Consider the following 13562-nt stretch of genomic DNA (forward strand, 5'->3'; position numbering starts at 1 on the left):
TTGCAGCTCATCTCTTTGTACACCCTATAGTGCAGTATCTCTTTTTACACATACCTATGAGATAAGCTCACAAGGGGTGAACCAGGCAGAAAAGGACTTCCACAAAATACTACACACCTTTGCAGATACAGCACAGCTGAGAAAAGTGAACTGCGAGAAACCATCCAATAAATGGTTGGACAAAGAATGCAAAGCATTAAGGAACACCTTACAGACAGTCTCCAATTACAGAGACCCTGACAACACTGACCCAAGGATAGTCCATGGCATCCTACAGAAAAATTACAAACAAACCCCTAAAAAGAAAAAGCAAACTTCATCTCCAGCAACCTCCAACAGTTAGAAGAGGTACTTCAAGAAAACTTTTTTCTGGGAAATATTGAAGAATATAGGCTCAGCACCCAGTAGAAACCACCTCCACATCCAAAATGGCAACATCTAGCTCAACTACTTTAAGAACCTCTACAAAGATATTCCAAGAGAGGCACTAACTGTAGAACAAAGACATCATCAAAAGAATAAATATGGAGGAAAACAATCAAGGACTTCCAGAAAGTACCCTAAAGTATGGAACCAAGGCTTCATAACACCCGTCCATAAGAATGGAGACCAGTATGATCCAGCCAATTTCAGGGGGATATGTGTCAGCAGCACACTAGGAAAACTTTTCAACAATATCCTAAACTTCCAACACTACACAACGTCCTCTGCAGACTTCAGGCAGGCTTCATGCCAAACCACTGCACCACAGACCACATCTACACCTTGCTCATCAAGAACCATGTCCAAAATACAAGACATGGAAAGATATTCACCTGTTTTGTGGTTTTTAAGAAGGCCTTTGATTCAGTATGGCACCCAGGCCTGTTCCTCAAACTATTGGAGATTGGAATAGGAGGGAAAACATACGTTAAACGTAAAGGTGAATGGGAAAAGAATAGAGTACTTCCAGGAGGCCCGTAGTCAGACAGGAAGTCCAACCCTCTTCAAAATCAATGAACTGGCTTCAGCACTAGAATCCTCCCCACACCTGGACTCACATTTATAGGACACCAAGGTGAAGTTCCTGCTGTATGCGGCTGACCTCCTACAAGACAGCCTGGAAGTGCTGGAGAAATACAGCGCCACATGGGCACTACCTATCAACTCAAAGAAAACAAAAATCAGGGTGTTCCAAAGGAAGAGCTCAAAACAAATAAAGAGCCATTCCTTTACATTAAACAACTGCACTCCTTATGAAACTAACAGCTACACATACCTCAGCCTAGAAACAAATCAGGAAGTTACCAGCCAGCCAATGGAGGTCCTAAAAGACCAGGCATGCAGAGCCCTCTATGCCTTCAAGAGACAGCTGTACCACCTAACAGTGAGAGTCTGGCTCAGAATATTTGAGTGTTATCACCCCCGATCCTTCTTTATGGCAGTGAAGTTTGGGGTCCTGTCACCTACCCAGACCAATCCAAAGGGGACTCTAGCCCAAAAGAAATATTTTCATCTGGAATACTGCAACACCTACTCCGAGTCCACCCGAGCACCTCCAACAGTGCCTGCCGGTCTGAGCTGAGCAGATTTCCCTTACTTATCACAGTACAGAAGAAGGCGCTATCATACTAGGACCACCGACTAAACAGCGGTCCTAATTCATACCACCATAAAGCGCTACTAACCAGTAAGGACCAGTCCAAGCCGTGCGGCCTGCAGCAACTCATTAATGCCTTGTCTATCCCAAACCCCCAACAACTCAGCCTGACAAAATCTCAAATAAAAAAACATAATGATTCCAAAGAAAAATGTGTTGGAGAAATTAAATGACCAACTCCACCAAGACACTATTTACCAGTCACTGCGGAGAAACTACAAACTTGCCCCCGTACCTGGAGGGGCTACAAGACCCCCAAAGACAGACAAACCCTGAGCCTGTAAAGACTGAGTGCCCACAGAAAGATGTATACCGCTCCAGGTACAAATACCAAGACCTCTCTTCCCCTGCACAGCCTGGGTACTGGCTCTTTAGAGAGCACATGCAATAGAAGAAATCTGGACTGCCGCACTCCAGTGAAAAATGTCTTTATTGAATAAAATGAATCAGCTGACACTATGATGCTTAGTCCATAGCTATGACTAAGCACCAGTAAGGGGTGTGAAATGCATCAGCTGATTCATCCACTGTCCTTGATTGCTGTATGGATTGATTTTATTCAATAAAAACGTTTTTCACTGGAGTGCGGCTGTCTGGATTTCCTCTATTGCATGTACTGAGTGCCCACAGTCTGGAAATCGAACCAGGATCGCAAAGACATACCTACAAGCCCAGGGAAAGTAGAATGTGACCTGGGAGTCTTGGAGGATGAGGACCACTTCCTGCTACAGTTCCCCAAGTACTTATCATTGATGGGCACTCACTTCCAGAGGCACTTCGCTCTCATCCTTGACTTCTAATTCTATAGAAGAGAGGATGAAACTTCAAATTCTACTGTGGGGCCAATGGTGAAAATTATTATTATTATTATACAGGATTTATATAGTGCCAACAGTTTGCGCAGCCCTTTACAATATAAGAGGAGACAGTACAGTTACAATACATAAAATACAAGTGGCTTAAGAAGGCCCTGCTCATAAGAGCTTACAATCTAATGGGGTGGGGCAAGTGGTACAAAAGGTTATAACTGGGGGGGGCTGATGGAAGTGATAAAAGTTCAGCTGGAGACGTGAGAGGCTTCCATGAAGAGATTGGTTTTCAGGGCTTTCCTAAAGGCAGCTAGAGTAGGAGATAGCTGGACAGATTGAGGTAGAAAGTTCCAGAGGATGGGAGAGGCTCTGGAGAAGTCCTGGAGATGAGAATGGGAGGAGAGGACAAGGGAGCTAGAAAGCAGGAGGTCTTGAGAGGATGGTTTGGGTGATATTTGGAGACCAGATTGGTTATGTAGCTGCACAATATGTGACAGCGTGTCGCCAACTGAGAAGGACACGAAAAGCTGTGCACTTTATAATCATTATAAATGGACTTACCCCTCCCCCCAAATCCCGCTTTTTATTACCCCTTAACCTCCCAGAGCTGCCCTAGAGATGCCCCCCCAACCTTCCCATACAAACTCAATGCTAACATGTATTCGGTCCTGCCAATAAAGCTTGTTTGAATTTTTATAGAGAGGGAGAGGGGCACAGAGGGAGGGAGAGAGACCGAGATGGAGGGAGATAGAGAGAGAGAGGAGATAGAGGAAGAAAGGGGTGGGGAGAGGAAGAAAAGGGGGGGTGGGAGAGAGAGGAAGAAAGGGGGGGGAATAGAGGTAGAGAGAGATACAGAAGATAGATTTTTTTTTTCTGGCGTTTTTTCTATGTGTTCCTTTTGATTATTCCGGTCCCAGCTCGCTGTGCTGTAAACGTGTCACAGACCCTTCATCTTGAGCCTGTAAAGGTTATAGACGGGAATATGAAGGCAGTGTGACACTTCGGAGATTACGGCTCATCCTTATTATTTTTCCTGGTTGAAGATTAAATCCAACGAGGACGGCCGGTGTCCTGCGACGAGCGCAGATTTATACCTGCTTTGTACCTGCAGCTTGACAGGCCTGTCAGGTAGGAGCTCGGTGCCTCGGGGGAACGGTCATCAAGAGCTTCACTGACCTTTCCTGTGTGACGAACAAACCCACCGCAGAGTCCTTGGAGGCCCCCGAGGTCGGCTCACGCCGGTCCACCGCCACCTCCCAGAGGAGGCCAACTTTGCTCTTCTTTCACGGAAACCGGAGCAGAGAAGAACATTAGAGTTTAAAAAGCTTGTTTGAGCCGGGTTTTGTCCTGGGAGCTCCTCGCTTCTCCGTCCTCCTCATTCCTAACATGAAGAGAAGGGCGCGCTGAGAATTCGCCTTCTGAAGCCGTCTAACTCTCCACATTATTACATATTACTAGAGCCAATTACCGGTGCCTTGTTTACTAAAGCTTAACCGATACTTTTCTTTTCTGGTTCCTTTTGGAATTTTTTTTTAAATTCCTGTGGGCTCTTGTAGCCATAGAAACAAAGACTTCAGGTTTTTAGATACTTTTTCCAAAATAACTTTACAAAAAAATAACACGTATTTATAAAAAGGAAATGAATAGCTTTCTCCATTTATACTCTGGCTATATTCTGTGTAGAAGGAATGCCTGAATAGGGAAAATACCACATTATGGCCACTAGATGGTGTTGAGTATCATACGAAGTATATATGCTACTCAGCTCCATCTGGTGGCCATAATGCGGTATTTTCCACATTCACACATTATTTCTGCAGAGAATATAACCTGAGAACATTTGATGTTGCCTCATTCACGCAGAACGAATTTACATGCAGATTTAAAGGATGAACAGCTATGCATTTTGTTCATATGTACACACCTATCATTTACTCATCTGCAGTAGTTTGGCACACATGCTCGCACCTCAGCTGTAATGTGGGTTTTCTTCTAACACATTGTAAAAAAAAATTATGTTTTTGTAACACCATTTGAAATTTGAATAGGATTAAAGCATCAATTTTTCCTAAATTTTTTCCTAAACTGTTTTTGCTCAATTTTTTCTAAACTAATAGTTTGGCGTTTGACAGAGGCTGGAGAGTTTTCTTATTTGACTTCCCAGCACCTGCAGAAGACCTGATTTTTCTCTGCTGCAGTTAACTATTACGTATAGGTCTTGTCCCCCCCTACTCTGTGATAGGACAATGAAAAGAAAGAGAAGCAGCAGACTGATGAGCTCATCTTGCTGTCACTCTGTTCTTTCCACCTATCAGTATGGTCCCTTGCTAGCGCATTAACACTACAGCCAAGCTGATTGGCTTCCTGCTTCTTCCTCTCCCAGTCTGAGCTCTGCTGTACAGGGACTGCAAGAAGCAGACACCAGGTCAGATTCAGGTACTTACACTGCTTCAGTTCAGTAACATGTACTGGTCTTGTCCTTCCCTCAGCCTGTGACTGGACAGTGAAAGGAGAAGCAGTAACTTGATGAGCTCATCTTTGCTCTTTTGCTTCCTATCAGCATGCGTCTTGTTAGCACATGAACACTGCAGCCGAGCTGATTGGCTTCTAGTGCTGCTTCTCCTTCCCCCCAGATCGAGGTCTGCTGCATAGGGACTGCAAGAGATGGAGTCCAGGTCAAAGTCAGGTCCCTTCACTGCTTGTGGTAAAAAGCTTTAAAACAGAGCCACAGGTTTAGGATAGATTGGGGCCATTTTAAAACTTTTGTCATAATTTTTTTTGCTGTCTGTGCCCTCATTAGTGGGATTCACCCTATTTATCCTGGTGACCATTGTCACTGAGACAGAAATTGATAGGAACAGGGCCAGGACTGCGCAGGTACCTGCCCTGGGTGCTGTGTTAAGGGGGGAGCTGCTGAGTTGGCTGCTCATCCTACCTCCTTATTGACAGGAGTGACTGCAGTGTCACTCCTGTCAGAAAGAGCAGCGGCTGGTGCTGGAGGGAGGATTCAGCTTTCTCCTCTCTCCAGCCTGCACGGGTAGGAAAAGATCCGGTGCTAAGACAGAACTGTCCTCAGTCTCAGCGCTGTGCTGCTAAGGAAGGAGGGCAGACTGTGTCCTTTTTCCTCTCTTCACCTGTCATGTGACTTGTCACATGACCGGAGAGAGGAAGGACACGCTGTGAGTACCGATCTCCCAGTACAAGGGGGAAAGGGGAGGGGAAACAACTTGTGAGCATGGGGACACTTGATGTAAAGGGGGACTCTATTGCGGACACCTGATGTAAATGGGGACTCTACTGGGGACACCTGATGTAAATGGGGACTCTACTGGGGACACCTGATGTAAAGGGGGACTCTACTGGGGACACCTGATGTAAAGGGGGACTCTACTGGGGACACCTGATGTAAAGGGGGACTCTACTGGGGACACCTGATGTAAAGGGGGACTCTACTGGGGACACCTGATGTAAAGGGGGACTCTATTGCGGACACCTGATGTAAAGGGGGACTCTATTGGGGGCACCTGATGTAAAGGGGGACTCTACTGGGGACACCTGATGTAAAGGGGGACTCTTTTGGGGGACACCTGATGCAATTCGCCATCTTCATCCTGGGCGCTAAATGACCTTGTCCTTGCACTGGATGGGAAATTACACATTTTACAGTTGTCCTCAGAACAGGAATAGAGGGGATATCTTCCAACAGGAACACCTGTTCTGGTGACAACCATCTAAGTAGGGAGTACAGATATATTTGGGAAGATTTCTAATAACTTCCTGTTTTGTTTCTAGGACAGGAAGCAAGGTGAAACCTCCCTCCAAAGGAGGATACAGAGAACACTAAGAGAACAATAAACTCTCTGCCAGGGGTTCTAAACTTTCCTATTCCAATCAAAATTAAAAACATAAATATTTAGATGGAATATTACTATGTTAGTCTGTTTGGAGAAACGCCAAGTGGGAGGGACAGATGTAGTAGTTTTAGTAATAAAATAATTGAATGATTGGTTGAGCCCAATTGACTTCACCTACAGTTGAAACGTTTTTGTGGAGTGATTCATATTGGCAATTGCTACGGTGCTATTGGTCAAGCACACACACAATTGTGCTCATAAGTTTACATACCCTGGCAGAATTTGAGATTTCTTGGCCATTGTTCAGAGTATATGAATGATAACACAAAAACTTTTCTTTCACTCATGGTTAGTGTTTGGATGAAGCCATTTAATATCAATCAACTGTGTTTACTCTTTTTATTCATAATTGCAACATAAACTCCCCAAATGAGCCTCATCAAAATTTTACATACCCCAGTTCTTAATACCGTGTGTTGCCCCATTTATCATCAAGGACAGCTTGAAGTCTTTTGTGATATTTGTGGATGAGGCTCTTTATCTCCTCAGATGGTAAAGCTGCCCATTCCTCTTGGCAAAAAGCCTCCAGTTCCTGGAAATTCTTGGACTGTCTTGCATGAACTGCACGTTTGAGATCCCCCCAGAGTGGCTCAATGATATTGAGGTCAGGAGACTGAGATGGCCACTCCAGAACCTTCACTTTATTCTGCTGTAGCCAATGACAGGTCAACTTGGCCTTGTGTTTTGGATCATTGTCATGTTGGAATGTCCAGGTATGTCCCATGCGCAACTTCCAGGCTGATGAATGCAAATGTTCCTCCAGTATTTTTTTGATAACATACTGCATTCATCTTGCCAACAATTTTGACCAAATTTCCTGTGCCTTTGTAGCTCACACATCCCCAAAACATCAGCGATCCACCTCCGTGTTTCACAGTAGGAATGGTGGACCTTTCATCATAGGCCTTGTTGACTCATCTCCGAATGTAGCGTTTATAGTTGTGGCCAAAAAGCTCAATCTTGGTCTCATCACTCCAAATGACTTTGTGCCAGAAGGTTTGAGGCTTGTCTCTGTGCTGTTTGGCGTATTGTAAGCGGGATACTTTGTGGCATTTGCATAGTAATTGCTTTCTTCTGGCAACTCAACCATGCAGCCCATCTTTCTTCAAGTGCCTCCTTTTTGTGCATCTTGAAACAGCCAAACCACATGTTTTCAGAGAGTCCTGTATTTTACCTGAAGTTATTTGTGGGTTTTTCTTTACAATCCAAACAATTTTCCTGGCAGTTGTGGCTGAAATTTTAGTTGGTCTTCCTGACCGTGGTTTGTTTTCAACAGAACCCCTCATTTTCCACTTCTTGATTAGAGTTTGAACACTGCTGATTGGCATTCTTGACTCATTGGATATCTTTTTATATCCCTTTCCTGACTTATACAGTTCAAGTACCTTTTCCCGCAGATTCTTTGACAATTCTTTCACTTTCCCCATGATTCAGAATCCAAAAACATCAGTGGAGCACTGGATGAAAGATGCAAGGGTATGTCAGGAGTCCAGAAACTCATTGACCTTTTATGCACACACACACTAATTACAAGCAAACAGATCACAGGTGAGGATGGTTACCTTTTAATAGCCATTCAAACCCCTTCTATCCTATCAGGCCAAAATCAACAGGGTATGTAAACTTTTGATCAGGGTCATTTGGGTAGTTTCTGTTGCCATTATGATTTAAAAAGAATCAACACAGATGATTGATAATAAATGGCTTCAGCAAAACACTAACCATGAGTGAAAGAAATGTTTTTGTGTTCTCATTCATATTCTGTAAAAAATGGCCAAGAAACCATAAATATATATACAACAATATAGAAGAAGTTGCTTCTGTATAAGTTAGTAACCATGTTAACCACTCACTTTCTTTTTGTTGTCTTTGCACAGCGGTGACAACTCCTCAGTGCTTCACTATGGACATGCTGGGGCCCCCAATGACAAGATTATTGAAGATGGTGATATGTGGTGAGTTTACCTCTGTGTGGAATTGGCTAAGCACCAATAATAGTATACCAAATGTGCTGCTCTTATCAGGCTTACCTATGCATATCTTATAAACATACATGTTGCACAATAAACCAAAAATTAAAAAAGAAGAAACATATGTTCCCAGTACTTGCAACCATTTAAAAGCAGGGCCGGGGCTTCCATAAAAGAAACATCCCCAGGAGACGTCAACTCTGACGAAACTTTTAGGGTGGAGCTACGTACAGTGACATTATCGCACAACCAGAAGTGTGCCTAGAAGTGTAATTCCGCCTTTTTTTTCTCTCTATACAGCACTGTTGAGTTTTTTTTTTTTTACAGATGTAAGTGCAATGGTTTAGTTTTAATAAGTTATTGTATCGGGTTTGACTCTATGTGGAGCACATGGTTTCCTTTCTTTTCTCAACACGGTTCTTATAGCATGCCAAACTGAGGAAAAAGTGATATATATTGTTCCCGTTGCGTTTCTTTTATGGAATATGGAAGCCCAAGACCTGCCTATGAAAGGTTGTAGTTACATCATGCAATATTTGACTTTTCTATAATTTAAGAGTCATATATATCTGTTAAGCCTTTTGCTGGGTTCTCAATGTGGTGGGGTCACTAGGAGTAGGATCGAATGTTGTTTGAAAGTAGTTTAAAGGCTAACTTCTCCTTTTACAGAAAAATAATAACTGCACATATTTTTGCAGGTGAAAAAATGTGTGCTTTAATCATTTTTAAACAAGAACCTGCAAAGCGTTACATCGGCGATCAGCATATTGCAGATGCAAATTCAGGTTTCTGCACATTCGCTCTCCAGCCTTCAGCCCAAACCTCATGATTACATTTAATGCGTGATACGTGCTTAATTAACACTCCCCTAATGACTGCTTTGTGGGCCTCCCAGTTAGTACCGGGGTTACACTCTGGAGTATCATTCAATTGAAAGTATAGGCCCAATTCCCTGGTTACCTCTGCCAGCACTTCCGGATCTTGTGGCAGGCTTTCGTTCAGTTTCCATGTCCGATTTTTGAAGGGCGGTATATCAAAAAGCGCATAAGTCAAGACGATAGGCGAAAAGGAGTGCGCATGCGGTGTGCCTGGGCACACCCTAATCACTATGTGCGTTGCCGCTTCCCCACTCTTGTTGGGCCCACCGCCCCGTAGTGCTGCTGGCTTCCCTCCTCCCCTCTCCCTCCCAAGCTGCTGCGAGGGATGTTTCAGGATGGTTAGCAGGAGAAGGGGCTAGTGAATACAGTGCATCTGGAAAGTATTCACAGCGCTTTACTTTTTCCACATTCATGTTACAGCCTTATTCCAAAATGGATTAAATTCATTATTTTCCTCAAAGTTCTACAAACAATCCCCCATAATGACAACGTGAAAGACGTTTGTTTGAAATCTTTGCAAATTTATTAAAAATAAAAAATGAAAAAAATCCCATGTACAGAAGTATTCACAGCCTTTGCTCAATACTTTGGTGAAGCACCAATTACAGCCCCAAGTCTTTTTGAGTATGATGCTACAAGCTTGGCCCACCTATTTTTGGCAGTTTCTCCCATTATTTTTTGCAAGACCTCTCAAGCTCCATCAGGTTGCATGGGGAGCGTCGGTGCACAGACAATTTTAGATCTCTCCAGAGATGTTCAATCGGGTTCAAGTCTGGGCTCTGGCTGGGCCACTCAGGGACATTCTCAGAGTTGTCCCGTAGCCACTCCTTTGTTATCTTGGCTGTGTGCTTAGGGTCGTTGTCCTGTTGGAAGATGATCCTTCGCCCCAGTCTGAGGTCCAGAGCGCTCTGGTGCAGGTTTTCATCAAGGATTTCTCTATACATTGCTGCATTCATCTTTCCCTCGATCCTGTCAAGTCTCCTAGTTCCTACAGCTGAAAAACTTCCCCACAGCATAATGCTGCCACCACCATGCTTCACTGTAGGGATGGTATTGGCCAGGTGATGAGTGGTGCCTGGTTTCCTCCAGACATGATGCTTGCCATTCAGACCAAAGAGTTCAATCTTTGTTTCATCAGACCAGAGAATTTTGTTTTTCATGGTCAGAGAGTCCTTCAGGTGCCTTTTGGCAAACTCCAGGCGGGCTGTCATGTGCCTTTTACTGAGGAGTGGCTTCCGTCTGGCCACTCTACCATACAGGCCTGATTGGTGGAGTGCTATAGAGATGGTTGTTCTTCTGGAAGGTTCTCCTCTCCCCACAGAGAAACGCTGGAGCTCTGTCAGAGTGACCATCGGGTTCTTGGTCACCTCCCTGACTAAGGCCCTTCTCCCTGATCGCTCAGTTTGTCCGGGTGGCCCACTCTAGGAAGAGTCCTGGTGGTTCCAAACTTCTTCCATTTACAGATGATGGAGGCCATTGTGCTCATTGGGGCCTTCAATGCTGCAGAAGTGTTTCTGTACCCTTCCCCAGATCTGTGCCTCCATACAATCCTGTCTTGGAGGTCTACAGACAATTCCTTGGACTTCAGGGCTTGGTTTGTGCTCTGACATACACTGTTAACTGTGGGGCTTTATATAGACAGGTGTGTGCCTTTCCAAATCATGTTCAATCAAATGAATTTACCACAGGTGGACTCCAACCAAGTTGTAGAAACATCTCAAGGATGATCAGTGGAAACAGGATGTAACTGAGCTCAATTTTGAGTGTCATGGCAAAGGCTGTGAATACTTATCTACATGGGATTTTTTCATTTTAAATTTTTATAAAATGTGCAAAGATTTTAAACAAACTTCTAAATGAACACAGTAAACACACTCGCTCACTGTGTCGATTCATAAATGAAGCATAGTAAACTGTGTTTACTACCCCTTCAGTCTGTGAATGAACAGGAAGCCGCTCAGCACAGAGCACTTCCCATTCATTTACTGTCCAGTGCAGCTTCCAAGTCCTCCAGATGTAACGGCAGGGTCACTGTGGCATCCACGTGGGCTCCCTGCATGTTCTCCAAGACCCCCACCATTTGCTCCAGCACAGAGAGTGAGATGACAGGCGTTCTGACAGAAACTGCACAATTGCCTTAACAGTTTGTAGTTCCTGGCGGTGTGAATCCTCCAGCCGGAGAATAGGAGCTTCAATGTCAGCCTTAGCAGAGAGGGCTTGTATGAGCGCCCGGAGCTCATCGTCCACCCAGAGTGTCCCTGGGTGCTGGGGGGAGCGAGGGGCAGTCAGGGAGAACACTGCAGGAGTGTCTGAGAAAGTGTCAGAGGTCATGGAATGGCTCGGAGAGGCAGGCGGGTCCTGCACATTAGGAGCTCCACTAGTTGAGCCTCGTGGTTCCGCCATCTTGGTCTCGGGGGAGGCCGCCTTGGAGTTAGGGAAGAACCGCTGGATTTCCCCTCTGGTTTTGGGTGCACGGGGTGTCTGTGCGTGATTCTTTGCTTTCCTCCGTTTTGCTGAGAGCATGCCGCTGGATACAGATCAAAATTATCCAGGATAGCAGGAAAAGACCGGGAGCTCACTCACCACGCGTCTCTACTTGGCCATGCCCAGGCCACGCCCCCTGCACCTCCCAGTTTCATCTTGCTTTCCTGTGTTCCACATTTGTATGTATTGTACGAGGGTTCTTCAAAAAGTTTCCACACCTTTATTTATATATATATATATATACATACACACACTATATTGTCAAAAGTATTGGGACACCTGCCTTTACACGCACATGAACTTTAATGGCGTCTTAGTCCGTAGGGTTTAATATTGTTGACCCACCCTTTGCAGCTATAACAGCTTCAACTCTCACGGGAAGGCCGTTCACAAGGTTTAGGAGTGTGTCTATGGGAATGTTTGATCATTCTTCCAGAAGCACATTTGTGAGGTCAGGCACTGATGTTGGACGAGAGGGGGCCTGGCTCGCAGTCTCTATTTTAATTCATCCCAAAGGTGTTCTATTGAACCCTACGGACTATGACTGGGATGCTATTGAAGTTCATTTGCGTGTATATTTAAAAAAAAAAGTGTGGAAACTTTTTGAAAAACCCTCGTACATGGTCTGGTTCCAGTTTCCCAGTGTAGCCACGCAGATTTGGCCATCCTTGCTGCTGATTCCGGACATGCACAGGCACTGGGATGTCTGAACCGCGATCTGCGAACAGGAAATAGATGGTGACCCTGAATGATGACTGAACAAAGATGGCTCTTCCTGGAGAGAAAAGCAAATTAAAGTATTATGATAAGAGGCCCATGTGACATTTGCAGGAAAAATTGAGATTTGCATATAACTTCAGCTGCTGGTACAACACCCAGACTAATAAGGACTGAGTGGTCTTCTGTAAGCTCACCTATGAGGCATCGGCTCAGTTTATTGTGTTCTCTTGTGGGATCATTACCAATTCTCCGGTATCTGCCCATCCCCCGGTGGATGAGAAGATTCATTGTGAGGATCCTCTGCCTGGTGAGAAAATAAAGTGCGGATTCTGTAAGAAGAGCTTATCACTGGGAAACGGGAAACCTCGCCTTGTCATGTATCTGAGCGCTCATTCACTTCCACTTATTACTGTCTCAGTGAAAGCCTTCTAGAAGCTTCTGTCATCACCCGTCTAATTACAATGTATCCAATACCCCTCTCCACTTCCACAGTTCTTTCCTTTGTCCCTGTTGCTTTAAATGCGGCTTTGTCTTCATTCCGGAGTCCCTATACACAGTAAGTGGGAGCCATCTACTGCAGGGTCCCCGCAAGTGTCGTCCAGACATGGGCAGCTCTTCACCGATACCAGAATGAAGGGGGAGAACCCGAGTCTACCGCCTCTTCTCAACCACTTGTCTACCGGGCACTTTCACCCCCTTCCTGCCCAGGCCAATTTTCAGCTTTCAGCGCTGTCACACTTTGAAGGACAATTGCGCGGTCATGCAACATTGTACTCATATGACATTTGTATAATTTTGTTTAGACAGAATAGAGCTTTCTTTTGGTGTTATTTATTCACCGCTGGGATTTTTATTTTTTGCTAAACAAACAAATAAAATCTGAAAATTTTGAAGAAAAAAAAAAACTTTCATACTTTTGTTATAAAATTTTGCAAACAGGCAGTTTTTCTCTGTCACTGATGAGCACTGGATAGGCTGCATTGATGGGCACTGAAAGTCTGCACTGATAGGCGGCAATGATAGGCATTAATGGGCACCTAAAGTCTGCACTGATAGGCAGCAATGATAGGCATTAATGGGCAACTAAAGTCTGCACTGATAGGCAGCAATGATAGGCATTAATGGGCACCTAAAGTCTGCACTGAGGC

The 13562-nt window shown here is 44.5% G+C and overlaps 1 protein-coding gene across 1 annotated transcript in view; it reads left to right on the plus strand.

Moving 5' to 3' along the window:
* PEPD (peptidase D) overlaps window positions 1-13562 on the plus strand; it is a 249397-nt gene that overhangs the window by 197351 nt on the left and 38484 nt on the right. The window contains exon 11 of the mRNA XM_073605776.1: window positions 8240-8317. Within this exon, the coding sequence (XP_073461877.1) occupies window positions 8240-8317 (78 nt within the window). The remainder of the gene's footprint in view (window positions 1-8239; window positions 8318-13562) is intronic.

This window comes from Aquarana catesbeiana, linkage group LG11, assembly GCF_042186555.1.
Source record: "Aquarana catesbeiana isolate 2022-GZ linkage group LG11, ASM4218655v1, whole genome shotgun sequence".
Classification (NCBI taxonomy): domain Eukaryota; kingdom Metazoa; phylum Chordata; class Amphibia; order Anura; family Ranidae; genus Aquarana; species Aquarana catesbeiana.